Source organism: Mustela lutreola, chromosome 1, assembly GCF_030435805.1.
Source record: "Mustela lutreola isolate mMusLut2 chromosome 1, mMusLut2.pri, whole genome shotgun sequence".
Taxonomy (NCBI): domain Eukaryota; kingdom Metazoa; phylum Chordata; class Mammalia; order Carnivora; family Mustelidae; genus Mustela; species Mustela lutreola.
Window position 1 is genome coordinate 278,750,351 of NC_081290.1, and position 26,161 is coordinate 278,776,511.

General features: G+C 45.2%; 1 protein-coding gene, 1 long non-coding RNA gene and 6 other non-coding genes across 8 annotated transcripts; 4 read left to right on the forward strand and 4 right to left on the reverse strand.

The window, feature by feature from the left end:
• Positions 1-1,010: 1,010 nt before the first annotated feature.
• On the reverse strand, positions 1,011-22,266 carry LOC131813095 (uncharacterized). Its single transcript, XR_009346599.1, has 3 exons — positions 21,865-22,266; positions 20,946-21,111; positions 1,011-1,278 (listed from the first exon to the last, which is right to left on the reverse strand). It is a non-coding gene; the product is annotated as an uncharacterized LOC131813095 (long non-coding RNA).
• LOC131813071 (olfactory receptor 4D9-like) lies at positions 3,245-8,575 on the forward strand. The gene is made up of 2 exons (XM_059143223.1): positions 3,245-3,421; positions 4,614-8,575. The coding sequence occupies exon 2, from the start codon at positions 5,592-5,594 to the stop codon at positions 6,525-6,527; it is 936 nt and encodes a 311-aa protein (XP_058999206.1). The 5' UTR covers positions 3,245-3,421; positions 4,614-5,591; the 3' UTR covers positions 6,528-8,575.
• TRNAV-UAC (transfer RNA valine (anticodon UAC)) lies at positions 19,124-19,196 on the reverse strand. Its single transcript has one exon. It is a non-coding gene; the product is annotated as a tRNA-Val (tRNA).
• TRNAR-UCU (transfer RNA arginine (anticodon UCU)) lies at positions 19,474-19,559 on the forward strand. The gene is given in 2 exon segments: positions 19,474-19,510; positions 19,524-19,559. It is a non-coding gene; the product is annotated as a tRNA-Arg (tRNA).
• Positions 19,926-20,008, forward strand: TRNAL-UAA (transfer RNA leucine (anticodon UAA)). Its single transcript has one exon. It is a non-coding gene; the product is annotated as a tRNA-Leu (tRNA).
• TRNAK-UUU (transfer RNA lysine (anticodon UUU)) lies at positions 21,539-21,611 on the forward strand. Its single transcript has one exon. It is a non-coding gene; the product is annotated as a tRNA-Lys (tRNA).
• A 291-nt stretch (positions 22,267-22,557) lies between the features above and the next one.
• Positions 22,558-22,630, reverse strand: TRNAF-GAA (transfer RNA phenylalanine (anticodon GAA)). The gene has a single exon. It is a non-coding gene; the product is annotated as a tRNA-Phe (tRNA).
• A 2,710-nt stretch (positions 22,631-25,340) lies between these two features.
• Positions 25,341-25,413, reverse strand: TRNAK-UUU (transfer RNA lysine (anticodon UUU)). Its single transcript has one exon. It is a non-coding gene; the product is annotated as a tRNA-Lys (tRNA).
• Positions 25,414-26,161: the final 748 nt, after the last annotated feature.

Below are 26,161 nucleotides of genomic sequence, written 5' to 3' on the forward strand. Positions count from 1 at the left end.
TGTTGGCTGGAGCCCATCCTCAGGTCGTTGCCATGTGTACCTCTCCACCATGGCAGCCTACTTCATCAGAGTGAACAATCAAGGCAAAAGAGTGTGCAGCAGGATAGAAGTCAGTCTTTTTTTTTAACATTTTATTTATTTATTTGACGGAGATGACAAGTAGGCAGAAAGGCAGACAGAGAGAGAGGAGGAAGCAGGCTCCCCACGGAGCAGAGAGACTGATGTGGGGCTCAATCCCAGGACCCTGAGATCATGACCTGAGCTGAAGGCAGAGGCTTTAACCCACTGAGCCATCCAGGTGCCCCTAGAAGTCAGTCTTTTATAGCCTAATTTTGAAAGTGACATCCTATCACTTTTGCTGTACTCTATTCATTAGAAGCAAGTCACTAAATTCCCTCCACACACAAGAGGAGGGGATTGTACAAAAGCATGAATATCAGGGCCAGGACTGGCAAATTCTAGAAGTAAATTATGAAAAACTATTGAAAATTATGAAAGAAACCTAAAAATTAATTTATTCAGAAAAGGTTACAAGAGACAAAAGAAAATGGGTAGTGAGGAATGTCAGAGGTGATTCAGAGCTACTGAGCCCTTGGGACAAGCAGATAATAGTGCCAGCCACAGCAAGAGAAGAATTTATTTATTAATAACAATGATCAGATCAAATGATCAGATCAGATCAACTTTTTAATGTTTTAAATTTTTTTTTTGTTTATTTATTTAAGTAATCTCTACACTAAATGCAAGGCTCAAACTCACAACCCCAAAAGCAAGAGTCACATACTCCTCTGACTGAGCCAGCCAGGCACCCCTCAGATAAACTTTTTAAAAAGATTTTATTTTTAAGTACTCTCTACAACTGGCATGGGGCTTGAACTCACAGCCCCAAGATCAAGAGTCACAGGAGCTACCAATTCAACCAGCCAGGCACCCCTACCGTAGACATTTTCAGTTGGAGGTATGCAATGTCCAAGTGAGACCACCCATAGATCTATGGTGAGAGACAAGGTTTCAAAAATGATATAGGGAATGAGATGAGAAGCAAATTGCAACTTTCTGCTTTTAGGACCTCTGGAACCATAGGGCCCAGTCCATGGTAGATGCTCAATAAATATTTCGCAGTTGGATATTTGATGAGTGAATAGTACCAACATATCTTTTATTTGCTTATATCCCCTCTTCATAGGAGAAGTTTGGTGGAAAACAAAGAGAAATGCATTTCCCAATCTTTATGATGCTTCTGATGTATATCAATAGGACAACAAGCAAACCATCGGCCTAGAAAGAAAAAAATTGGAATGAGTTGGGAAAAAATTGGGGAAAATTGGGCTGAAATACACTCTACTGGGAATCCTGTTCATTTTCCCTGAGTTCCTACCTCTTAAGGAGGCGGACTCCTGTTTGTCCCCTGTGAGCCCTTCAGGCAAAGATATTTGGGCTCTAAGCCCAAGGTCTAGGAGGACTCATCTCCTCCCCTACATTAGGAAAGCTGCAAAACCAAAGTGTGTCCTCCACTGCATGAGTTCTTAATAACACTCCAGGGAGCTTCGTCCCAAAAGGAAAGTCTGGCTATTTGAGTTAGCAGCCACATCCAACAATAATTCCCTTTGGTGAGCTTCTGCTGGTTCTGGGGCTGAGAGACCCGTACTCATGTAGGGACACCACAAGGCAGCGTGATAGGACTGTGATCGTCTCACCACACAGAGACGATTCTTGGAGCTGCCCTTTGCCTCTGACAGGAAGAAAGAAGATCCTGACCCAACAAACCCTCAGATGCATATCTTCCTTAAAGGAGAATATTCCTTGACAGTTAGTGTCTCCTAAGGTCAGTGTATGCAGCCAAATGGCTAGCTCTGCTTCTAACAGGTAGGGATTCGAGTTTGGGACCTTTAATGAGGTCATTTCATTTTGAGGTGTGCTAGTGTGTCTGTGCATATGGGGCCATGTCCCAGCAATTTTGAAATGTCACTGTGAATTACAAAAGTGTTTTGAATATTAACAATGCTCCTGTATATTCTATTATGTATATTAAAGCTAGAAACCATAGTGATGACGAGAAGAGGAACACATTCTTTGATACAAGGAAGGTGGCTTGAAGAGCATACAGAGAAATCAGTTGTAAAGAGATGGAAATGGGGGTGGCAATGTGTGCTAGACAGTGGGGCTGAGGTTTCCCCCAAGCTGGGGATTCCATGCCACTCAGTAAGCCTGATTTATTAAGGTGGTTCTACCCAGACAAGATTCTGAAGAACTTTGGGATCTTGAGTTTGTTCTTGCCAAAAACAAAAACAAAATCCAACATATAAATGACACTTCTCTGTTTTCTTTCTTCTTTTTTGTTCCAAGCAGACATATCCATACACTGGGGCTCTCTGTCAGCCTCCCATTCTCCATGTGTTAGGTTCCTAGTTCCACATCCCTTTTGTGCACAGAGGAGCACATTTTTGGTGTTCAGAAGAGCATGTTTGGAGTATTTCTTGATGATTTTGATGACCTGGTCATGCTTATGACTAACATCTGCACAGAACCTCATGCATGTGGGTTTCAAAGCCCATTCTCTCAACAGCTATGACCAACTGCCCCTGAGAATTCTTGACATCAGCAATTGTTCTTGCCACCACCAGTCAGCTCTTAGTTAAATATCAATAAACAATCTGAGGTTAATTGGGATTATTAACTGTTAGCAATGGGTAGAACACACAGTCTTGACTAGTCATAAGGTAACTGAGGCTATATTATTTAGAATAATTCAGCATTAAATCTCCAAAGGCCTAGAAATTACCCAGATCAATGGGTCCACCTAATATTGTTCGATGCTGTGCAGACCTTGCCTACTTTCAAAAGGACTTAAGGCAGCAAATGCTCCCATTTCATTGATGATAGGAATGACCTTCCTGGAGTTCACTGCCTTTAAGGATTCCACTGTCGATCCGTGAAGGCAACCGGAGCTCCTGTTCCCAACCTGATATCCTTCCTCTGCACCACATTACTCTATGCCATAGATCAAAATAAAACAAAATCCTCTGTGCTTTCTCTAAAACACTACATGTGCTTTGGTCATTTTATTTTTAAGATTTTTTAAAAATCTTTACTCTGAAGAAGATGTCTGGCCCTTTTAAAAACAAAAAAGATTTGAAGGCAATGAAATTCTCTGAGAGTTACGGACGGGTCAATAGATCATTGGCAGAAAGCCTAGAAAATGAGTGTTTGTGGCTTGGGCTTCAAAGGAAAGAGAACAGAAAGTTAGTGAAGGAGCAGTTCTGTTCAAAATGAGAGAGAAAGTCCGGTGAGAGCAGAGAGCCCCATCCCGCACAGCAGGCCTGGCCTGGCATCAGTGTGGAGGGAATACTGAGGGAAGCAGCACAACCCAGTGTCAGACCCGAACAGCGCCGGCCGTTCGTTTAAGTGATGACAAGGACCAGTAAGTACTTGGAGCTGGGGAAAAAGTGAGTTCCATCTTCATTTGCACAACGGTAACAGCAGGCATTCTGGACAGGAAAGAGCAAAAGGGGAGGGTCCGGGAAGAGAATGATGGCAAGGGGCCAGTCAGCATCCCTGAGACTAGTTCTGTTCTGTCTGTTAGTCGGCAGTTAGGGAAGTCAGGATTCTGACCTCGCGTAGACAAAGAGACAGAGGCTGGCTCTTCCTGATGAGCACATTCAAAGGAACAGTTCTCAGGTGCCTGAGAAAAACTGCCTTGCAAGAAATCCATGTTCATGATTGAAAGCCCTTTTTAGTAAATGCTCTGAGAAAGGGAGGTCAGGGGCCTATATGTCCACATGTCAGCTGGAACAGACAGTAAATTCTCCTGGCAGCTCTGTGCTTTCTCAGGTAAGCGTTTTAACGGGAGGCTGGAGACATCCTGAACACACAGCCCTCTGCTGCCCCAGCGCCTGATAAACTTGGGTCCTGTCTTTGTGCAGAGGTTTGGGCAGAGTCATTATGTGCAAAGAATTCCACAGTTCTCCAGAGCACAGGGAGTGAATGGAGATGTTCCTTATCCTAATTATAGGGACGGCTTCACAGGTGCATGTATTTGTTAAAAGGCATCAAATTGTGCCCCTTAAATATATGCAGTTTATTATATGCAAGTTACTCCTTAACAAAGCTGATTTTTTTTAAGAGAGAGCAAGCTACAAAGGGCAATTTTATTGTAAGCAGTTGACAAAACTGCAAAAGCCACCTAAAGCAGTGCTTACTGTAAATATTCTCTTTATTTATTAACTAAAGTCCTTAGTTTGTATTACGGTTCATTCTTAGTGTTATGTGTTCTGTGGATTTGACAAATGCATGGAGCCATGTATAAAAATCCCTTGTGCTTCACCTACTCATCCCTCCCCACCTGTACACCCCAGCCCTTGGCAACCGTTCATCTTTCTACTACAGTTTGCCTTTTCCAAAATGTCATATAGTTGGAATCATACAGTGTGTAACTTTTCAGATGGCCTTTTTTCACTTAGCAATATGCATTTAAGGTTCCTCTCTGTTCCCATGGCCTCAACAGCTCATTTCTTTTTAGAACTGAATAATACTCCATTGTATGAGACACATCTGCTTTTTAAATGCTACATTTGGTCCTCATTGTAATTACTTCAAAAAACTATCTTTCGTAGGAAAAAGCGTAACAGCATCTCCCAAATAAATGCGATAGAGAAGACGGGCCCTGCAAAATGTCAGCAGCTGCTGTGTGAAGGGACCTGTGGTCTGCAGGTTAAAGAATGCGGGTTAAAGAGACTCCGGTTAAAGAATGAAACAAACCCATTCAAACTTCACAGCCCTATGACACAAACATGATTATACCCACTTTCACTGATGATAAACAGAAACTCAGAGTCAGCTATGAATGAGCTACCTACTCATTTAATACAGATTCTATATTCAAATTCAGATCTACTGGTTCTAAAATCTGTGATTTTTGCACAAAACTGAAGCTTTTGCAAATAGCGAGGTGAGAGGAAGTGCCATCCAAGTGTAGGTGATGAGAAGGGAGTGAGCCTAAGAAAAAGGCATTTGTCTTGTGACCCAGGTGATAAAGTCTTTGCCAAGGGCATTATGAGGAGCAGGGACTGTAGCTATCACTTGCCAAGTCCCATGGACAAAAGAGAAGAAGACACCAAGGAGAAGAAAAACTGAAAACAAAAGCAGCATGTGCTCAAATCGTGTTAGCAGCTGCAACCTGTTTGTCCTGGGGGAAAAGCAAACTGGAAACTTTTTCTTGTCTTAACAGTGATGATCATCAAGTACTATCAAATTTTGCACAGACTATGCCAAATTGTCTACTGTAAAACAGTATGAGAGAAGATTCTCTAAGCTTCCATGAGACCGTGTTTTATACTTCTCCCCTGTGTGTTTCCAAATTCCTAACAATTAGATACAGGAGTATTCATTGCAAAACAAAACTATTCTCCTCACTTCTCATACCACCTAGTGGCTTTTCAAGAAGGATATAGAATATGTAAAATTATGCAACTGTAAAAAATTTTAGTAAGAATTTAATAGCATGCTGATTTCAGTGCTTCGATTAATTACCTCCCTTGGAAATCCACTCTTATTTTCTCCCCAGGTAGTTGAAGAAGAAAAAATATGATACAATGGAGCAGGGAAATTACACCAGAGTGAAAGAATTTATTTTTCAAGGACTGACCCAGTCCCGAGAGCTGAGTTTGCTCTTATTTCCTTTGTTATTTTTGGTGTACATGTCAACTGTAATGGGAAACATCCTCATCATGGTCACTGTGACCTGTGAGTCCCGCCTTCACACCCCCATGTATTTCCTGCTCCGCAATCTCTCAGTCTTGGATATCTGCTTCTCCTCCATCACTGCTCCCAAGGTCCTCGTGGACCTTCTGTCAAGGACAAAGACCATCTCTTTCAATGGTTGCATCACTCAGATGTTCTTCTTCCACCTTCTCGGTGGGGCAGACATTTTTTCTCTCTCTGTCATGGCCTTCGATCGCTACATGGCCATCTCCAAGCCCCTGCACTACGTGACCATCATGAGTAGGGGGCGATGCACTGCCCTCATTGTGGCCTCCTGGGTGGGGGGCTTTGTCCACTCCATCGTGCAGATTTCCCTGTTGCTGCCCCTCCCCTTCTGTGGACCCAATGTCGTTGATGGCTTCTACTGCGATGTCCCCCAGATCCTCAAACTCGCCTGCACCAACACCTTTGCTCTTGAGGTCTTAATGATTTCCAACAATGGTTTGATCTCTACACTATGGTTTGTCTTCCTTCTTGTGTCCTACACAGTCATCTTGATGATGCTGAGGTCTCACGCTGGGGAGGGCAGAAGGAAAGCCATCTCTACCTGCACCTCCCACATCACTGTGGTGACCCTGCACTTTGTGCCCTGTATCTATGTCTATGCCCGGCCCTTCACTGCCCTCCCCATGGACAGAGCTGTATCCATCACCTTCACGGTCATCATCCCTGTCCTGAACCCCATGATCTACACCCTGAGGAACCAGGAAATGAAGTCATCCATGAGGAGACTGAGGAGAAGACTTGGACCTTCTGAAAAAGAATAGATGCTATGAAATCTAGATTGAAAGTCAAAACTGAAAAGTATTTCCTCACAACACAGTAGAAGACCATCTTGAGACCGAAGTTCTCCCTTTGTCCCTCAGCAGCATCCTTTAATAAGGGTGGCCTGAAACAATCTTTTCTGAAAGGTTTTATCTTGGTGAGATTGTTGACAACTAAGAGTCTCAGACCCATAAATTGTCAGCTCTTAATGAGACTCCAAAGATTACATCACCCAAACACCTCAGGTGAGCTTTACAGGTGAGGAAGTAAGTTCTGTGAGAAAGTTACCTCTCACAACCCAGGGATCAAGAGTCACATAATCTTCCCACTGAGCCAGCCAGGCACCCTAAGACTATGAGCTAAGTTTCATGCTTTATCAAAGCTTCCCTAGCTAATGAATGGCAGAGGCACGGCTAGATCTGAGATATCTGAGCCTCAGCTAAGTGCATGTTTCACTAGTCCTGCTGCCTCATACTGGATTTTCTAAGGTCTGAAATAAGCTCATCCATAAAAATTTCTCCTCTATTGTAGTATTACAAAAGGTGCTTGCATGTCTTCATCAGACCAAGGAGTAGATACCTTAGGCTTCAGGCCCCTCTAAGAATTTCAACATCATTTCCTAGGCATTCATTCCCAGCCAGCCCTCCAGAGAAAGGAATCCTATCCTGTGCCCATTGCTGGAATGTGCCTGACTCAAGTCCACAAGAAGCAAAGGCTGAAGAATAAATGACTTTTCATTATCCAGGCTTCCTTTTTAAGAAAACAATATCATATTTGAGTTGGTCTTCTGACAACCTGTTAATTTGTCAATTTCATTCAATAAATGAAATTGGTAGTTAGCTAAAATTCGGATTGCATTTGGATCTCAGTCTTCTCTCCCATGCAGTCTCTGATGGATGTGTGAAGTAAGGGAAGTAAAGAGCCATTTTTATAGCCTGATTCTGAGAAAAACGCAAGCTAGGGAAACCTGCTCCAAAATATAGCCAATCCCAAACATCTCTATCACGGCCTCGTGTTCCTCCCTCGGTGCTGGCCCCATATCCCTATTGTGGAATATTTTGTAAGTTAGACATAACTCATAGGGTTAAGTTAGATAGAATGCCACCACTTTGGAAGTTAGATATATCTCTGGATGGTCACAGCAAGCTGCTGGTGGTGATGGTGGAGAGGGGGCATCTCTGAGTTTATCCTCAGTGGTACCTCTCAGAGGATTGGCTTATTGGACTAGTCAAAGGCACCAGGTGTCCTCCTAGAGGAGATGTAGAACAGGAAAACTGCAGTGCATGGATATGAGGGGTGAGTCCAAGCCCAGGCTGTCAAAGGTAGCCCAGGAGACCCAGGTACAGAAGGATGGAACATTTCTGCACAACAAAGCAAGGCAGAATTTATTAACAAAATTCACATTAGCTAATGCCAGATCCTTGACTCAAGGGTGCTTTACTAAAGTCAGAAGATCTTTTGAAAAATCTGCATTTGCTTCTTTGGGGCTGATTATGACCTCCTGCCTAGAATTAAAACCATTCACCTCAGTTTTGACTTCAGCCTTGACTTTTATATCTAATCACTCACATATCAAAAACAGCAAGAACAGTTCAAACTTCCCTTTGAACCAGAATACAGAATCATATTCTGCCCTAACCAGTATGTTCTTTTGTCAACAGTAGTAGATATTTTCTTCCTTGTAAATCATTTTTCAAAATTTTTATTATTTAAGCATGATTGATATACAATGTTATATTAGTCCCAGATACACCACATAGTGATTCTCAATTCTGTACATTAACCACACTCACCAGAATAAGTGTACTCTCCACCTGACACCATGTAAAGTGATTACAATATTATTGACTGTTCTCCCTACACTGTACTTTTCATCTCAATGACTTATTCATTCTATAACCGGAAGTTTGTAAACTCTTAATCCCCTTCACCTATTTTCTTCATCCTCCTACCACCACTTGCAAATCATTTTTTATTTTAAAAAAGTCAAGATTTTCTTAAAAATTAAACTTCCTTTCCTTATACTTTTTTTTTAGCATTTCGTCTTTATTTTCTAAAGGCAAATAATGAATTGAGGATTCACAAGAAAAAAATATGTTTGTGTGTATGTGTGTCTCCTGTCTATACACATATTCGTGCTTACATATAGACTGCTCAGTACAAGAAAAAAATATATAGCATGTAGTTCATTTTAAAATACACACACACATGCACACACACACACACATATTTTTATAAGACAATTAATTGATTCTAGTGTTCCTAAAAGGCCATGGTACTTTTATTTATCTATTTATTTGTTTATTTGCTTATTAAGATTTTATTTATTTGACAGACAGAGATCACAAGTAGGCAGAGAGGCAGGCAGACAGGGACGGGGAGGCAGGCTCCCCACTAAGCAGAGAGCCCAATGCAGGGCTTGATCCCAGGACCCTGAGATCATGACCTGAGCCGAAGGCAGAGTGCCTCCCATACTTAATTTTTTTAAAGATTTCTTTATTGATTTACATAATCTCTATATCCAACCTGGGACTCGCACTCACAACCCATACTCTTCCCACCAAGCCAGCCAGGCACCCTGACTATGATACTTTAGGAGCACCTGGATGGCTCAGTTGGTTAAGTGGCCAACTCTTGATTTCTGCTCAGATCAAGCTTGATCTGCTGAGATCAAGCCCCACATCTGGTTCCACAAGGAGCATGGATTTTGCCTGAAATTCTCTCTCTCCTTCTTCCTCTGCCCCTCCCTCTGCTTGTACTCTCACTCTAAATAAATAAACAAAATCTTTAAAAAAAAAAAAAAAGAAAGAAAAGAAAAGAAAAAGAAAAAGACTATGGTATTCTAGAGACAATTGGTATACATTAAAATCCATTTCCCAAGAAAAAGTTTCTTCTCCTTGGAGGTGATAAGCATGCCTTGTTTGACAACAATCTTTCAAAATATGGATTCTAATACAAGATTCTTAAGTTTTTGCTAAACTGTTCAGTATCTCCCACATTGGGAAGCTGCATTTCTAAAGAGGCTCCCCTTGAAATAGGACCAGTGTCTATGAAGCAAAGTGTTCTGTAACGTTTCCTTACCACTAAAGGGAGCCATTCCCTTTCCGTGATTCTCCCTTTGGCAGACAGAACTTCACTTATTTCTAAGGAGATGAAGACTCAAAACCCTTATCACATGCATTTTCTTTCTCCCAAATTTCAGATCTTTCTTTGAGAAGCAGAAACGACTTGGCACATGAACTTTTATGAAGATCAGGAGGAGCAGCTCAGTAGATGTCTCCCCGAGGGGCATCCGCTCTAGTCCTCAGGGCTCCATAGATCGCAGTTGGAAACCTCTGCTAGGAGCAGCTTATGTGCTCCCCCCGGGGCCAGTGGTTCCCAAACCTGGGTGAGCACAGAATCGCCTAGGTATGTAGTTAAAATGCAAAGTCTCAGGCACCATCTCCGGGAGATTCAAGAGTTGTCACGGATACCAGGAACCACTCACTGCTGGGTGGTCCTGCTGGGAGCAGCCTTTGTCTCACAACACTCTGGGGGCCCAGCTCCAGGTCAGTGTTTTACAAACTGCAGAAAAGTTAATGCGTGTGCCATCAGTAGGTCTGCATATGCATTTTTGTTGTTGTTGTTGTTAATGAAACTGAATAGTCTAGGGGAGAATAAAAAAGCACAGAATCCTTCAAATAATAAAAAAGCACTAATTCCCCAAACCTTTATTTTGGATATGGACTTGAGTATAGCCGTCTTGATGTAAATAAAACACAGATATGAGCATGTACTTCAATGAAAAGAGCCTGGAAACCACTGGGCAGGGACCTATTCTCTGGTTGGACTTTGTGAAGCCTCCGAGCCATCAGTTCCAGTTACCAAACCCTCAGACCCTGCTCTGGTCCCTTTTTTACTACCTCTGCCCGATGTCAGCACTCAGGGGACAGGAAGAAGCCACTACAAGGAGCCATGTTCCAAACCCTGGGGGTCCGTCAACCTAGATAAACTAGGGGATTGCAGCAGGCTGAAAGTCCACGAAAACAGGGGACGGCAGAGCTCCCTAAGGACCAGGGCTTTCACATCCTCCTCAGCCCCGTGTGTTGAACAACCTCATAGCACGGAAAAGTTACTTTGTAAAACCATGTGCCTTTGCGAAAGAACTGAGGTCAAAGGCAACACTCACCTTGGCTCAAGAAATGAAAATCGGCACCAAACCATTTTAAAGCCGTTATTGTTTACATTCTGTTTAATATACAACTAGTCAAAAGAGAGGTCAGCCCTGAAGACGGAAAGCTCAGAGGCAAGCTGGTTAAAAACTAACACCGATGAGTGACACCGGAAGTAATTGCAAAGAACACTGGACACCTCCCTTCACAGTGGCGTCTCCTTTCTCCTCCTTTTTCTCTTCTTTCTCCTCCTCTTCCTGCCTTCCTCCTCCTCCATCTTCTTTTCCCTCTCTCTAGGCTTCCGCTGTTTCTCTCTTCCTCTCCTCCCCCTCATCTTTTCTTTGTGTCCGATTTTTCTATACTTTCTACCCTGCCTGCCCGCCCTGCTCACCCCTGACTCTCAGGATGAGGGGGGACTAGCGTGCTCTCCAAACTCTGCTAGTTCTCAAGTTACACTGGGCAGCCACTAAGTTGCTGTACAATTCTGACTTAGTCTGTCTCACTTCTCATTTCCCATGGATAGCCCGCAAATGACGTAGAGCTTCTGATGCCCTGAAACCATATTCCTTCTCCTCACCCCCCACAAAGTGATTTTTTTTTCTTCTTAAAAATTACGACTGAAGAATCTTTTTTTTTTTCTGAGTCTTTAAACACAATTGCATAGAGACCCCTTCTGTATCTGGAGGTTTGGTACACCTGTGACTAAGCCTGCTGTATCATCAGCTTCTATTGTCCAACTATGCCCCAAGAAATGTAAAAAGATCACAAAAATTACCCACAAAGTTATAGTCACATAAAATTGCTATCAGCCTGGGCTGGGTGGTTCAGAGGTTTAAGTATCTGTCTTCAGTTCAGGTCATGATCCCACGGTCCCAAGATCGAGCCCCTTTTGAGACTCATGTGGGGCTTCCTGATCAATGGGGAGTCTACTTCTCCCTCTCCCTCTGCCCCTCCTGTGTGCTCTCTCTAGGTCTCAAATAAATAATTTTTTTAAAAAAAACTGTTATCAATATTAACCCGAAATCCAGTTTCCACTTCATTCCATCCTTCTTCCAACAAGTACTTCTTTATGTTTGTTGATTCTGTTTTCATTATTGAAAGCCTGCACCGTGCTATAAATCTGATCTTTTTTGTTCATTGAGGTCTGATTTATACACACGATATTCACCATTTTAAGGTGTATAGTTCAATGAGATTTGACTAAGATAGGAAGTCAAGTAACAGTCATTAAAATCAAGATGCTGAGTGTTTCCATCACCTCAGAAAGCTGCCTCATGCTCACACTACCCTCTTCCTGCACAGGCAAAAACATCCTCAGTACATCCTCAGTTGTGTGAGATCTTGGGACATTATGTCAAATTCTGCTCAGGCTTCCAGAATGCTATCTCTGGTCTGTCTTCCGTGCCTGTAACTTTTCCTTTTCCAGAAAGTCATAACCACACAATCCTTTATCACGTAGTCTTTTCTTTATGGCTTCTCTCACTCAGCATAACGCCTTTTTTTTTTTTTAAGATTTTATTTATTTATTTGACAGACAGAGATCACAAGTAGGCAGAGAGGCAGGCAGAGAGAGAGAGAGGAGGAAGCAGGCTCCCCGCTGAGCAGAGAGCCTGATGCGGGACTTGATCCCAGGACCCTGAGATCATTACCTGAGCCGAAGGCAGAGGCTTTAACCCACTGAGTCACCCAGGCACCCCAGCATAACGCTTTTGAAATGGATCCATCCATCTTCCTGTGTGCACTGGAAGCTCATTCCTTTCTCTTGCTGATGGGTTTCCAGGGCCTGGCCGTACCACTGTCTGCTTATCTCTTCTCCAGTCAAGGATATCTCGTTTGGTTCCAGTTTTTGGAGAATTTATGACTGAAGTTGTTATAAATATTTACACATAGATCTTTGTGTAAATATATGCTTTCCTATCTCTTGGATAAATACCTAGAAGTAGAATTGCTGGTAAAATAAGTGTGTTTACTTTTACTGAAATTTCTAAATTATTTTCCTAAGTGGCGATAACATTTGCATTCCTACCAGCGACATTCGGGAATTCTAGTTACTCCTCATTCTTGTCAGCGCTTGGCATTGTTAGCGTTAAGTTTTTTTTTTTTTTTTTACACGTATTCTAACAAGTGTGTAGTGTAATTTTACTGTCCATTTTCAGAATGACTAATAACTTTGAGCATCTTTTTGTACATTTGCCTGCCATGTGTATATCATCTTTGGTGAAAAGTTTGTTCAGGTCTCTGACCATTTTTGTATGAGGTTCTTTGTTTTCTTATCATAAGACATCATAAGAGAACTTTTTTTTTTTTGAAAGTCAATGTTCTTTTTTTTTTTTTAAAGATTTTATTTATTTATTTGACAGACAGATCACAAGTAGGCAGAGAAGCAGGCAGAGAAGCAGGCAGAGAGAGAGGAGGAAGCAGGCTCCCCACTGAGCAGAGAGCCCAGAGAGCCCTATGCAGGCTCAATCCCAGGACCCTGGGATCATGACCTGAGCTGAAGGCAGAGGCTTTAACCCACTGAGCCACCCACACGCCCCTCATAAGAGGACTTTTAAATAAATTCTCAATACAAGACTTACGAGATAAGCCTGTGGCAAATATTTTTCTTCCAGTCTGTGATATGTCTTTTCCTTTAAGAGTATTTTTAGACAAGTTGAAGTTTGTTTGTTTGTTTTTACATTTTGAGGAAGTTAAATTCATTGTTTATTTTAGGGACACTTTCTGTGTCCTATGTAAGAATTTTTGCCTAAACAGTAGTCACAACGGTTTTCTCCTATATCTTCTAGAAAAAAATATCTGATAGTTTCAGGCCTATAATAAACCCTGTCTTTTGGAAGCTTGAAATATAGATTTCTGACAAGACATTCCTCTGCAAAGTGGGTGCTCTGTTTGAAAATCTCAAAAGACAAACTCCAAAAAGGCTGAGCTTCCTCTTTGGTGGAAAAGTTACAAAAGAAACTGAATTAAATTTAACTCCAAGAAGAGTAAAATTTTAAGACGCCACCATTCGAAAGGCCTTTTATGACTCAGAAATATGTTAAAAGCAATGCCCACGAATCATGGGCTTGTTACAGACTGGGAACTGGGTGGGGTGCCAGCAAAGCCTCTCTTTCGGCCAGACTTTGAGCCATGCTCCCAAGAGCCCCCTCCTCTTCTCTACACCTGCACTTACCCCCAACCTCTCTTCAGCCCAGCGTTCCCAACCATCCTGCAGAGTCAGCTTAGCGAGACTCTCCCCACTCCTGGCATCTGATCACCTTTGATCAATATCACATCAAATTCCTCGTCCCCTGACTTTGACATTGGATCACCCTGCCCCACCTTCACCTAGAATCTTGTGATGTCAGTTTACTGCGAATCCCCTGACCTGGATGTCTCTGCTTAGTAATTTTCCACCCATCCCCTTCCCCAGCCCTGCTCCATGGCTGTAGGTCTCCAGCTGACGTTACTGTATTCAGAATTGAGTCCAGGCTCTGTCCCCTATGACAACAGTCATGACACATATGGCAATGGGCCTGAATAGTCTTTCTTATTGTTTTAAGAAGTGTCAGAATGACTTTTGCTTTAACAGTACCTGGGGCTGGGGGAGGGGAAGAGAGAAGAATTAACAAGATGCCCTGACCTCATGTTCCTTAATGCCCAGAACTAAATGGGGACTGGAAGGGGTTTCCAGCTGTGCAGATGCCCAGGCTGAAGTCAGGAAAGTAGCAGAAGTGTCTCCAAACTGTCAAGGATAGGAGTAGCTGCTTTTCAAAGATGGCAGTGAGAAGTGGGGAGAAGCACCAGGAAAGGCACCCCAGGCACCAGGGAAGGAAGAAATGAGATGAGGGGCAGGCTGGAGAGGGAGACCACACCTCAGAGGGTGGAGAGGGGAAGGGGGATGTGCCATTTGCATTTTAGAGAAGTCGCTCTGGTCCCTTTGAGAAGCACAGGACTGGAGACAGGGATGCCGCCTGGCCCTCCAAGGAGGAGATGAGTGAGACCTGAGCTGGGTGGAACAGGAGAGAAACAGAGAAAAGAACCTGCCAGCTCTGGTGTGGATGGATGGGGGGGTAAGGAAATGGGAAAAGTGCTGGGCCTCTGGCTAGGGTGGGGTGCTGCGGTAGCAGATGGCTCACCAAGAAGGGAAATACAGGGCAGATCCTGTTTCTGGGCAACACTGCATGCTCTGCTTTGGACAAGTTATGCCATGGCTGGTGCCCCCCCTCCCACAAATTCATCTGTTGGAGTCCTAACCCCCAGGACCTCAGAACACGACCCTATTTGGAGACGGGGTTGTGATAGAGATAATCACATTAACGTGAAGCCATTAGGGTGGGCCCTCGTGCCATAAAATGGTGCCCTTATGAAAAGGGGAAACTTGGACCCAAGGATGCAGATGGAGGACAGACAATGTGAAGAGACAGAGGAAGAAGACTGTCCCTGTGATGTGAGAAACAAAAGTAGAAGTAAAATTATTAAATGTCCCTGCTCCCTATAGCCCACTGACAAGTCCTTGAAACAGGCAGAGTGACATTCCTCTAGGAACTCAACTGTCTGGATGTTGATCCTTTGCTAAGGGCAAAAGGCAATCTTAGCCCAACCCCCAATACCTTGTAAGTCTATAAAATTGTCTTTGTAAACTTCCTTTATCTCTACCTCTAGGACCCCAGATGCATATTGGCAATCATCCTCCAAACATATGACCCACTGATGTATATCTGAGGGGTCTCATGCCTGAGTTTTTACTAAACAGTAACAAATGATCTTTCCTAACAATAGCTAGCCCCCTCAAGATCCTGGAAACCTTGTTTCCAAAATACCTGGGAGGCTTATACTACCCCCTAACCCTCCTCCCCAACTTGAAAGTACATAATGTGCCACTCTTCATGACTCCAATGCAACTCTTTCTGTCCACTGGTCCTGTCCCCATGCTTTAATAAAACCACCTTTTTGCACCAAAGACTCTCAAGAATTCTTTCTTGGCTGTAGGCTTTGAATCCTAATGTCTTTCCTACATCACCCTGCAAGCCTAGAAGAGAGGCCAGTAAATGAAGAGATGATGTTCTTAGCACTTATCATTTTCTAAAAATGTCCCTATGAGAGAACCATGTTGTTCTCCCTAAACTCACCAGATTAATCCACCAAATCAGTAATAATAATGATGATGATAGATGTCATTTGTTAAATGCTTGCTATGTGCATTTCATTGAAATGCTTTACATACATTAATTTGCTAAATCCTCCCCAGAATCTTAAGCTGAGCTTGATCCTCATTTTACAGAAGAGGAAATCATGGCACAGAACAGTTAAGCAACTAACCCAATGTCACACAGCACAGCAGGTTATGTACTGTGCCATGGTCACACAACTAAGAGAAACAGAACCAGGGATTGAACCCACAGTTTGGATCTGGACTCTACAGGGTGAATTTCTATAGTATGCCAGACCACCCAAAGCTATGCTCTTTTTGAGAAGGAAATGAACCCAGCCTGTGAGACACAGAAAAGCAGAAGTAAGGTGGCTTGATGAGCCAAAGTAGTATCAGAGGGGAAACCTACACCAGCAGAGCTTCTGGGAAGTTCTAAGGAAAGGATATTAAGGAACTTGAACCTAAAGACCAAATAACAGACAGGACCTTTAATTTTTGGAATTTATGTTAAAAGGGTCTTCTAGAGTGCTTTACAAAATCCCTCTACAGGGGCCCTTGCATAATTTACACAGTTCCTTAGTCCATTCAGGCTGCTGTAACAAAAATAGCACAGACTGGGTGGCTTATAAGAAGCAGAAATCTACCTCACCGATTTGGAGTTTGGGAAGTCCAAGATCAGGGCACTAGCAGATTGGGTCTGGTAAGAACACTGGTTCATAGATCACTGTCTTCTTGCTGTTCTACATAGCAGAGGGGATGAGGGAACTTTCTGGGGACTCTCCTAAAAGGGCACTAATCCATGGGGTGTCTGGATGGCTCAGTTGGTTAGTGTCTGCCTTTGGCTCAGGTCATGATCTCAGGGTCCTGAGATTGAGTCCTGCATCAGGCTTCCTGCTCAGCGGGGGGCCTGCTTGTCTCTCTGCTCCTCCCCCGCTATTCTCTCTCTCTTTCTCTCTCAAATAAATGAAAATATTAATAAATAAATAAATAAATAAAAGGGCACTAATCCCACTGATGAGGGTATTATTCTACCTTCCAACACCCCCAGCACCATCACATTGAGGATCAGCTTTCAGCATACGTGTTTTGGGGACTCATAAACATTCAGACCATAGCACCCAGTTATAGAGGTTTCAAAAGGATCAAAGGTGTAACAGGTAAATTTTAAGTAAAAAATAACCTGGAGAAAATACAGCACCATTTTTGGAACATAATCTCAGAAAGGGGAAGCATTTTCTAGGAAAGAAAATTTAAATCTCCCCCTCAAAAATAAATAAAAGGTTAAGGAATTTGACTATGTTAAAAGTTTTTAAATTTCTGCACAAAGTATCAAAAGTAAAATCAAGAGGCAAATGCTAAGTCTGGGAAACACATTTGCGAAATATATCTAAATCTATATTTATAAAAACACCTAAAAATTACCAATATAATAGAAATTTGGACAAAAGGATAGAACAGATCGTAGGATGGAAGGAAGGGAGGGAGGGGAAAAGGAAGATAGGGAGGAAAGAGAATGTTTTTTAAGCACATGAATAATCAACCTTACTCTGATGAAAGACATATAAATTAAAACATCTTCCCCTTTCAAAAGGCAAAGAGACCCAAAAGCATGTTAATATTTTTTATCTGAGACTGAAGTCAAGCAAGCACTCTCACATTGGTGGGAGTATAATATTGTCCAAGCCCTTTGGAGGTGAAAGTAGCAATATTCACAGAAATATAACATAGATATTCCCAGTAATTCCTTTTCTAAGACAAAAAGGCAATACCCTGCCTGCCTAGGTGATACCCTCTTCTGTCCCTGACCAGTATGATCCTGTGCAATCCCTTACCCTCCCTATGCTTCTTCCTCATCTCCCAAATGGGTTAGACAATAATACAATCATTTTGAGTGTTACCTGAGCCGACTGAGACTCCTGCCTAGCCACATGGGAAATACCTAGTCAAGATTTTGCTATTATTACTCTTTATGTTGATCCGCCCCCAAACCACTGAACAAGGAAATCCACCACCAGCACTGTCTGTAATGGTTCATCAAATGGTATAAACAATCGTGATACATTCATTCATAAGTCTGCTCATCCTTTCGCTTCCTGTGAATGAATTCTTCCCAGAATATCGTTGGGGGGAGGGGAATAGTACCTATGGTATGCTATCTTTTGTACGAAAATCCTAATTGGCTGATAAAGAAGGGCGCGCCTGTACTGGAGAACGCAAAGACTAGCCCTGAAGGGTCACAAAAGAAACTTCTAGTGGTTAACAGGTGGGAGGTGTTGAAGAGAAAGCTGGACTCCAGTTAAAAGGGAGAGCACAGATTTTAATCAGTAATACGCTATTGCAAGAGGGACAAGTGTCCAGCATGAACTGCATTCAGCGTTGATTTGTACAGAGTGGCTGGGCATTTTAAAGAATAATGAAGGAATAGGAGAGGGTGTGATTGGAGCTCAGTAGAGTCAGGCGAGTGAAAATAACAAAAAATCTGGAAACGGGGGAGTTGGTCTACATAAACCCCACGTGGTCCTTAACTCTAACAAAAGTTAGGCTCTTTGCCTTCCCACAGACGTTGGGAGACGGGGGGTCCTGTGCTCAGGTGTTGGCTGAAACCAACAGTTAATTGGGCAGCCTTCATTCAGTTCTCTCAGGCAGCACTTCAGGTGGACCTAGGGTCACCTTGGGAATGCCTAAAAACCATGTTAGCGTTGCAGTTAGTTCCAGTCATCACGGCGAGGTTGACAGGCCTCGTGGAGAAGCAGGCTCAGAGCTCGGGTCGTTTGGTTAAGGAGAAAAGCTTGGTCAGAGGGGGGCATCACTATAAGACATGTGGGGCTCTCTGAATTCCGTAGCAGGCATATATAATTTTTCAAAAAGATTTTTAATTCCAGTAAATAATGAGACCAGTGGAGTAGGATTAATCAGCAAGGGAGGGGGGTAACCCTCCGACTATCCCCCCGCACTGAGTCGGTGGGGCAGCTTTTAAAAGGTGGCCCGAGTAGGGCTTAGGAAGGAGCAAGTAAGCTCAGACCCCGCGCAGGCACTGGGAGGCCGGACTGCAGGGTGGTCCGGAGGGCGCAGGCGCAGCGGCGCGCTGAGACAGACGCCGGGTCGACCGCCTGCACCTCCCCAGAGGCGCCACACGGGGGCAGCCTCGGCGGCGGATCCGCGCGGGCGCCTGTCGGACTGGAGCCGACGCGGCCGGGCGCAGCGCCGAGCCCGGGGCGCGGAACCGCAGCGCCACTTGCTTCCCCGAGTAAAATTCAGGACCTGGCTGGCAAAGGGAAACCTGAAAATATCGCTAAAAGGTAAAATTACGACCCCCTGGTTCCACTGGGGCTCGAACCCAGGACCTTCTGCGCGTAAAGCAGACGTGCTAACCGCTACACTATGGAACCGCGCGCTGCACCAGCTCTCCAGGGTAGAAGAACTGCACACAAAGACCTTTCTCTTTCCAACGTGCACCGAGACTGGGAGTTGCTGCCCGGCTGTCGCTTACGGAGAGACACTTTCAGATCTCGGACTTGCCAGCGCAGCTCCCACCCACGCTTCTCCTTGGCCGCACCGGCTCCACCGCTTGTCGGAGAAGGCAGACGGGCGTGGCCGCGGCGAGCGTCCGGGGACAGGAGCCGCGCCTGCCTTGATGTAAGCGGCGCGGAGGGGGTGCCGGTGCCTGGCTCTGTGGCGCAATGGATAGCGCATTGGACTTCTAGACAGATGAAGGCATTCAAAGGTTGTGGGTTCGAGTCCCACCAGAGTCGCTTTTGTTTTGGTAAGGAAAAGGAAGGAAAAAAAAAAAAAAGAACACCTTAACCGACTTAAAAATTCCGCATCCCACTCCCCCGCGATGGAAAGAAACTCATTCCCAGCTCCTTGTTGTGTCCTCTCGTGCGAAGGTGGTAAGAATCCCGCCACCTGAGTCTTCCAGTGGCTTTGAAGGGGGCCCCAGAGTCTCTAGTGACTGAAGATGGAAAAATCAGCATGATGTGATAGGTTACTGGGATTTTTTTTTTTCCCCTTCCTTATATTGTTCTTTTACGTTGGCAGTGAAAATTTTTAATTGCTTTGAAACGATAGCAGCTTCGTATTGGTCAAGCTGCGTAAAAGAAAACAGCAACACGAAGGGTACCAGAATGGCCGAGTGGTTAAGGCGTTGGACTTAAGATCCAATGGATTCATATCCTCGTGGGTTCGAACCCCACTTCTGGTAAAGGCTATCCCTGCTTTTCCAGAAAAAAACCAATCTCTCTGAATTTCCCGAAGGCTTAAACGTGGCAAACAGTTTGGGACCTCCGACTGGATACAGGGCAATGATGTTGTCTTAATCTGAATGTTAATGTTTTTGCCAGAAACGGAACCTTTAGCAACAAATTCAGAATTGGTGGTTTGGAAAACTGAAATGAAAGGTCTGTGTACAACTATACCTTGGGGACAGGGGGAGGGGAGACACACTATGTAGTAAAAACCTTCAACCTTTGATATGAGTCAACGGTTATTTCTTAAGATCCTGCTATGCACCAACGACTGTTCTAAACGCTCAGGTTATGGGAATGCAAACTTTTTTTTCTTTAAGTAAAAGAAATAAAAAATAAGGACAACAAAAAAGACAAGGTCCTCACCAACAAGATTACTGTCCAGCAGCACTTACATCACACAGTGATGGGAAGAGGTGGTTTATAAATTAGCAACTAAACAGAATTTCTGATGGCAATAAGCACTTGAACATAAAGAAAACGGGGTAGCACAAGAGGGTGGTATAGAACTTTTTCAAGCCCAAGCTTATTCCATTTGTGGAAGTCATTCACCTTGACATGAATGTTCCCCTCCTCTCTCCACGAAACAAAAACTCCCAAGAACAAATTCTGCTCTCGGAACCTTGACTAAAAACATTCCTTGACCCATGGCCCTCATTCATGCCACAGAAGTTTTGAGAGTTTGAGCCGTGTCAGCCACTGGCCAGGCATTGGGGACATACAGGGTGTCTGCCTCCCAGCAGAAACATTCGAGGAGGAAAGATCGATCCTCATACAGGTGTTGAAGGTACCCTGTAACAGGTAGAATTCTTTCCCAGTTTACAGGGGCCCCGTCACCATTCATAGCTCAGTTCAGGCTTCCCCACCCCCCTGGAAGACTTTACTGCCTCTTACTTCTGGTGTCGGCCGGGTAACGCGGCCAAAGCCAGTTTCCCACCGTCAAAGAGCTGGATCGGGTGCCTCTGGTAGCGCGTCCTGTCGCGGCACTGAGGACCAGGACTGGGCCTTTGCAGCCCCAGTTTGCCTAAAGGCTGGAGAGCGTCAGGCCCTCGATGAACGCCTGTTGAATAGATTAGTGGAAATTTAATTACTCGTAAATCACCACTCGGGACTTTTCAAAGACCAGCACTGGAATTAAAAATGCCGCTGCTCAGCCAAAAGCACGCGGAGAGGTCCTAAATCTAGGGAATTCCTCTGGTGACGGACCCTTTAGGATGCCAGCTCTTTCGGGAGGGAAGGTGGAGGCGGGGAGGGGGTTGCTGCCCGCGGACAAGGCAGGAGAGGCAGGCGGATACTCTCTTTAACAGTCTGTCTCTGATGGTAGAAAAGGGATTCCATCCCGCCAAACACGCACTGGAGCTTGATTCTGCAGTTTCACCGCGCAGGAAATCAGTAAAAGGACTAAGGGTGTTAATTCAGTAGGAAAAGAATGCGGACACGTGCCCTATTGAACTGCGCATAGGGCCAGGAAACCTACTGTCCAGCGAGCCCGGATAGCTCAGTCGGTAGAGCATCAGACTTTTAATCTGAGGGTCCAGGGTTCAAGTCCCTGTTCGGGCGGAGGTTATTTTAAATTCCAAAAACAAATTTGAGACAGTGTTCACACCCCTCTTCATGAACAGGTCGTGGGTAGATAAAGCACACCTGGGTTGTGCGGGGTGGGGGGGCAGGTTACCCCCCAGGCCTGGCCCTACCCACAGTGGACCTAGCGCATGCGCAGAGGGCCACCTGAGGAGCCTTCCAAGCTCGGACCTTTCTCTTCCAACTTTGGAATGTGACTTTTTGCCTGTGATATTTTTTCCTTGAAACTTACTTTTCTACCCGGCACATCGATAGATCTATGCGCAAGAAAACCGCAGCCCCGTCGTCAGTCCTGACCTGGACAGGAACGCTCCTGGCGGTCACTGCGCCGCGTTCGGCTCTGAGCAATCGTTCGCGCCACGTTTACTAAAGGCGCAGTGAGAAAAGAGGTTCCAAGGACTCTTTCAAACCGAGACTCGTGCTTCTGAGTCACATCTCCGGCTGGGAACCATCCGTATAGACAGACTTTTTAGGGCCATGGGCACGTCTGTCACCCACGAGAAAAACTCGCGAGCCCTATGAGCTGACGGCACTGGGAGGCTACTGTGCAGTCTTACACTGGGGGCGGGGCATTCCGCCCCTCTGGGCTGGAGACCAGGCCCACGGCCACAGGACGCCCCGCGTGCTGAACGAAAGCACGGTCGCCTCCCCCGGGCGCTGAAACCCTCTCGGCCGGTGCGCACGCGCAGCGGAGGGCACACGCGCTGAGAGCCGCACGGCCGCTGCGCAAGCGCAGAAGAGGAAAACACAGGCTAAGAGACCCCCACCCACCCATCCACGACCCAACCAAGCCGCTGCGCAGGCGCGGGGGGGTGGGCACGCGCAGACCTGCAGGGCCTCTGCGCAGGCGTATCGGGGGGCACAAGGGAGACTACTCAAAGGAACAGATTCTCTGGCCTGTCCTGGGACGTGTGGGCAAAAACCCTGCCGAAACCCGGGATCGAACCAGGGACCTTTAGATCTTCAGTCTAACGCTCTCCCAACTGAGCTATTTCGGCGAAGACGAGAGCGCTTGCTACCCTGTTAGGGGAAATTTAAAAAAGAAAGCAAAGGGGAAAAGAAACCACCTTTCTCTTATCTTTGCTTTCTCAGTTCCTAATTTCGCCTTCCAAATCATACTGTGTACAGCTCTCAGGTTTTGAGAGCAGTGGATGAGAAAACTAATTCCTGTCCTAGGAGGAAGATTTAGCATTCTTATCCTAATGTTAACAGGATTGCAAGGTTCTTGTCTCACAGAGTCAAAGAATGAATCTTGGGGACTCTAAAAGGGTAAAGCGAAGTGAAAGTTTATTAAGTGAAGGTGAGAGCAGAAGGGAAGTGAGAAGGGGTCCAGAATGGGTTGCCACGGAGGGCTTTTGGTGGCCGTCTTTTACTGAGAACTGCCTGGGAGGCTTGTGGCCTTGAGATCCTCGCACCATCTTGGAGTTTGAGCAAGGACTATTGAGAACACACTTAATTACTTAATTCTTTGAGGTTTGATCATTTTCTATGATTACACTGTAACCGCAAACAAAACAAAACAAAACAAAACGAAAAAAAAAAAAAAAAAAAAACTCCCTAACATCCAGAGCCAGGTGGTCTGGTCTACTCCTTTATCTCTTGTTCACTCTGGCTTATCACTTGGGCCTGCCAGGAATAGTTTCAGAGCCTAGTCAGGGTCCCCCTACCTCTGCCTGCCTATATCTTAACCCTTTCCTTCATCACTAATGCTTTCTCTCTCTTTCCTCGGGGCCCTCCCCAACAAGAGTAAATAGGGCCACTTACTAAGTGCCTACTGTGTGCCTGGACCTGACCTACATGGTCTCATTCAATCTCCACCCACTTCATCCCTGCCCTAAGGTTGATAATATGATAATTTTTAAATGAAGTAACTGATCTCATACAGAACTGAACCAGAGCTGTCCAGCTTCAAAGCCCAAAATGTCTTGGTCAAGACGACATAGGGTTGTTTTCTGGCTTTTTGTTTTGTTTTGTTTTGTTTTGTTTTCTCACTTTTCCCTCTTTGGTGAAAGACGGAGGGAGTGACCTTGAGGGGAAGGGAGGAGGGAACCAGGAGATCGCAATGCTCTCCACCCCCAGTCCTCTCCTTGTCCCAGCTCACTCTGTTCTTTTTCAGTCAGGAAATGATTGGAGCAAAGACACTTCACTTTTCAAGGTTGCCAAAAGTGCACTGGATCACTCTCCAAAGGACTCCCTCAAAGAGAAGAAAAATTGACATAGCTCCTCACATTGTTTCTCTCCCTGAGATGCCATCTGAACCCCTTGGTTCACTTTTTTCAAGAAAAAAGCCTGACTGGCCCAACGAGTACACTCTTCTTTTACTTGGATCAGTGACCATTGCTGTCCCTTCAGCACATACCAACTAACACAAATCACATGAATATGGATAGGCTTATCATCTTGGGCTTATTGGGAGTCTGTTTCTTTGGAATGGTTCCTTACCTGTTTCGACAGATATCTTTTGTTTCCTCCCTAGATTCAATATAATAACAATATTAAATATTGGATAATAATAATGAGAATAGCTACAGTACATTGAATGTTTACCTTGGGGAAAAACTCTACAAGCACTATGTATGCCTCGTTACCTCATTTGCTAACAAGTTCATAAGATGGATGCTGTTGCTCTGATTCGCTTTCTCCTGATGAGGAGGCTGCACTTTGGAGACTGGGAGGTAATTGTGGGTCTGTGTAGGCTCTGGGTAAGGCACTCCAGTGTGGAGGGTGAAGGCCCAGCCTCCCTCTTGAGTACTCCTTCCATCCTGGATCTGCCACACTAATCAGGACTCCCTGGGTACCACCATCCATCAGCTAAGAGGGCAGGTGACTCAACCTACACCTCCATCCTGCTAAGGAGATCAATGCAGACTCTCCTTTGTTGCCTAGTGACAGGGTCAGTCTCTAGTGAAGCAAGGATGCACCTTCCCTCTACCTCCCGAGGAACCCGTGCCTAAGCTTCTCTTGTGTCCACAACCCAACTTCCTCAATACCTTTCAGAAGTTAACTCCTTCCTTTGTTAGCTGATTTAATTTGTTTTTGCAACACCAGGATTTGCCCCCATTCCAGCCTCTTGAAGTCTTTCCAATTAGCACCCTTCTTTTTCCCACAGCAGAAGCTGCCATGTCCACCTCAACTCCTCCCTGTGTTCAGGGTCACAATTTGCAAGGGAAGGGTAGAGAGAAGCCTTCGTTTAGAGAGGGGACTGCTCTGTTTGGTGCGTGGGTTTCTAGATGGTTGTCTCTTCCTTTTCAGAGTGCAGACATATTCTCTAGAAGCATAGAAAAGTGGCGTATAGGTGCAAGATGCACGCCATAGTCGCAGGCACCTAGCAGGAGGGAACCCCAGAGACACGGTCAGCGGGGACGGCCCCAAACAGCGACGGAGGGCGGTGCCTGGACCGTCCTGGAATGCATCTGTTCCCTCTTCCTGTGGGAAGTAGTCAGTAGTTGGGACCCCGGAGCCTGCCTAGTGGTTGCAGAATAAAGCAGCCTATTTAATGACTTGGAGCAGTGCGCCGCAAATTTTCCGGAGGCCCTTTGCACAAAGGTTCCCAGTGTCAGTCCTCGCTGAGGTTGTGCTTTTCACGGAAGCGTCTTGACTCAAAACCCACGCGCTCAAAGATTTTACTCTTTTCTCTGAAGGCAACCCGGATGACGAAAGTTTATTCTTATTTTTAAATTATTAAGAAAAAAAAAAAAGAGAGCAGTCCGCCCGAACAGGGACTTGAACCCTGGACCCTCAGATTAAAAGTCTGATGCTCTACCGACTGAGCTATCCGGGCTCGCGGGAAGTCCTTCCCTGCTGTGGTAGAAAGCTCTGTTGCCTTCTGCGCTGCGCGCTAACAGAAACACATTGCGTGAGTTCCGGGACTCCTCCTCTGACTGTGATCTAGCCCAGTTCCGACCCACTGCCCTGGGGGGAAGGTGTCAGGTGGTTTTCTGCAGCTGCTTGCAGAGTTCTTAAATAAAAAGCATCCCGTTTTATTTAGAAACTGCTTGGCAAACATGAATCTTGAGTTCTGCAAAAGCCTGTGGAAAGGAGGAGAAGCCATTTAGTCACTGCCCTCCACCCCCACCCCCATCCCGCCACGCGTTTATTTGCCCTAAAAGCAAAGAGCACGGGGTCGGCGATCACAGTGCAGTGTTAAAGGTATCAAGTGCCCCTTCTTCCGAGAAGCACCCCTTCGCAGCTCTGGTCCCCATCTCAGGTGCCCACCTCAAAAGAAGCGCGAAGGGTATTAATTAAAAGAGATGATATGAGCGGGCTCCGGCCAGAAGCGCCAGCAGCCACCTCGGACCCGCGCCTGGGCCTGGAGAGCACGCCCCTACGCCTCCGCCCCCTCTCCACCCCCTCCCACCCCCTTGCACCCCCTTATTCCGCGGCCACTGGCCAGGCCTCCGCGCACGCGTGCTCGCGCCGCCCTGCAAGGGCGAACCCTCATCTCCCCACCTCTGGACCGCACACGCCACTATTTGCATATTACAGACCCCAGGGCTGCCTTTCGGTCCTCTGTGCCTTTACGCATGCTG

Excerpts from the sequence above, each read along its gene's own strand:
- LOC131813071 (XM_059143223.1), top strand. The coding sequence starts at position 5,592 with ATGGAGCAGGGAAATTACACCAGAGTGAAAGAATTTATTTTTCAAGGA.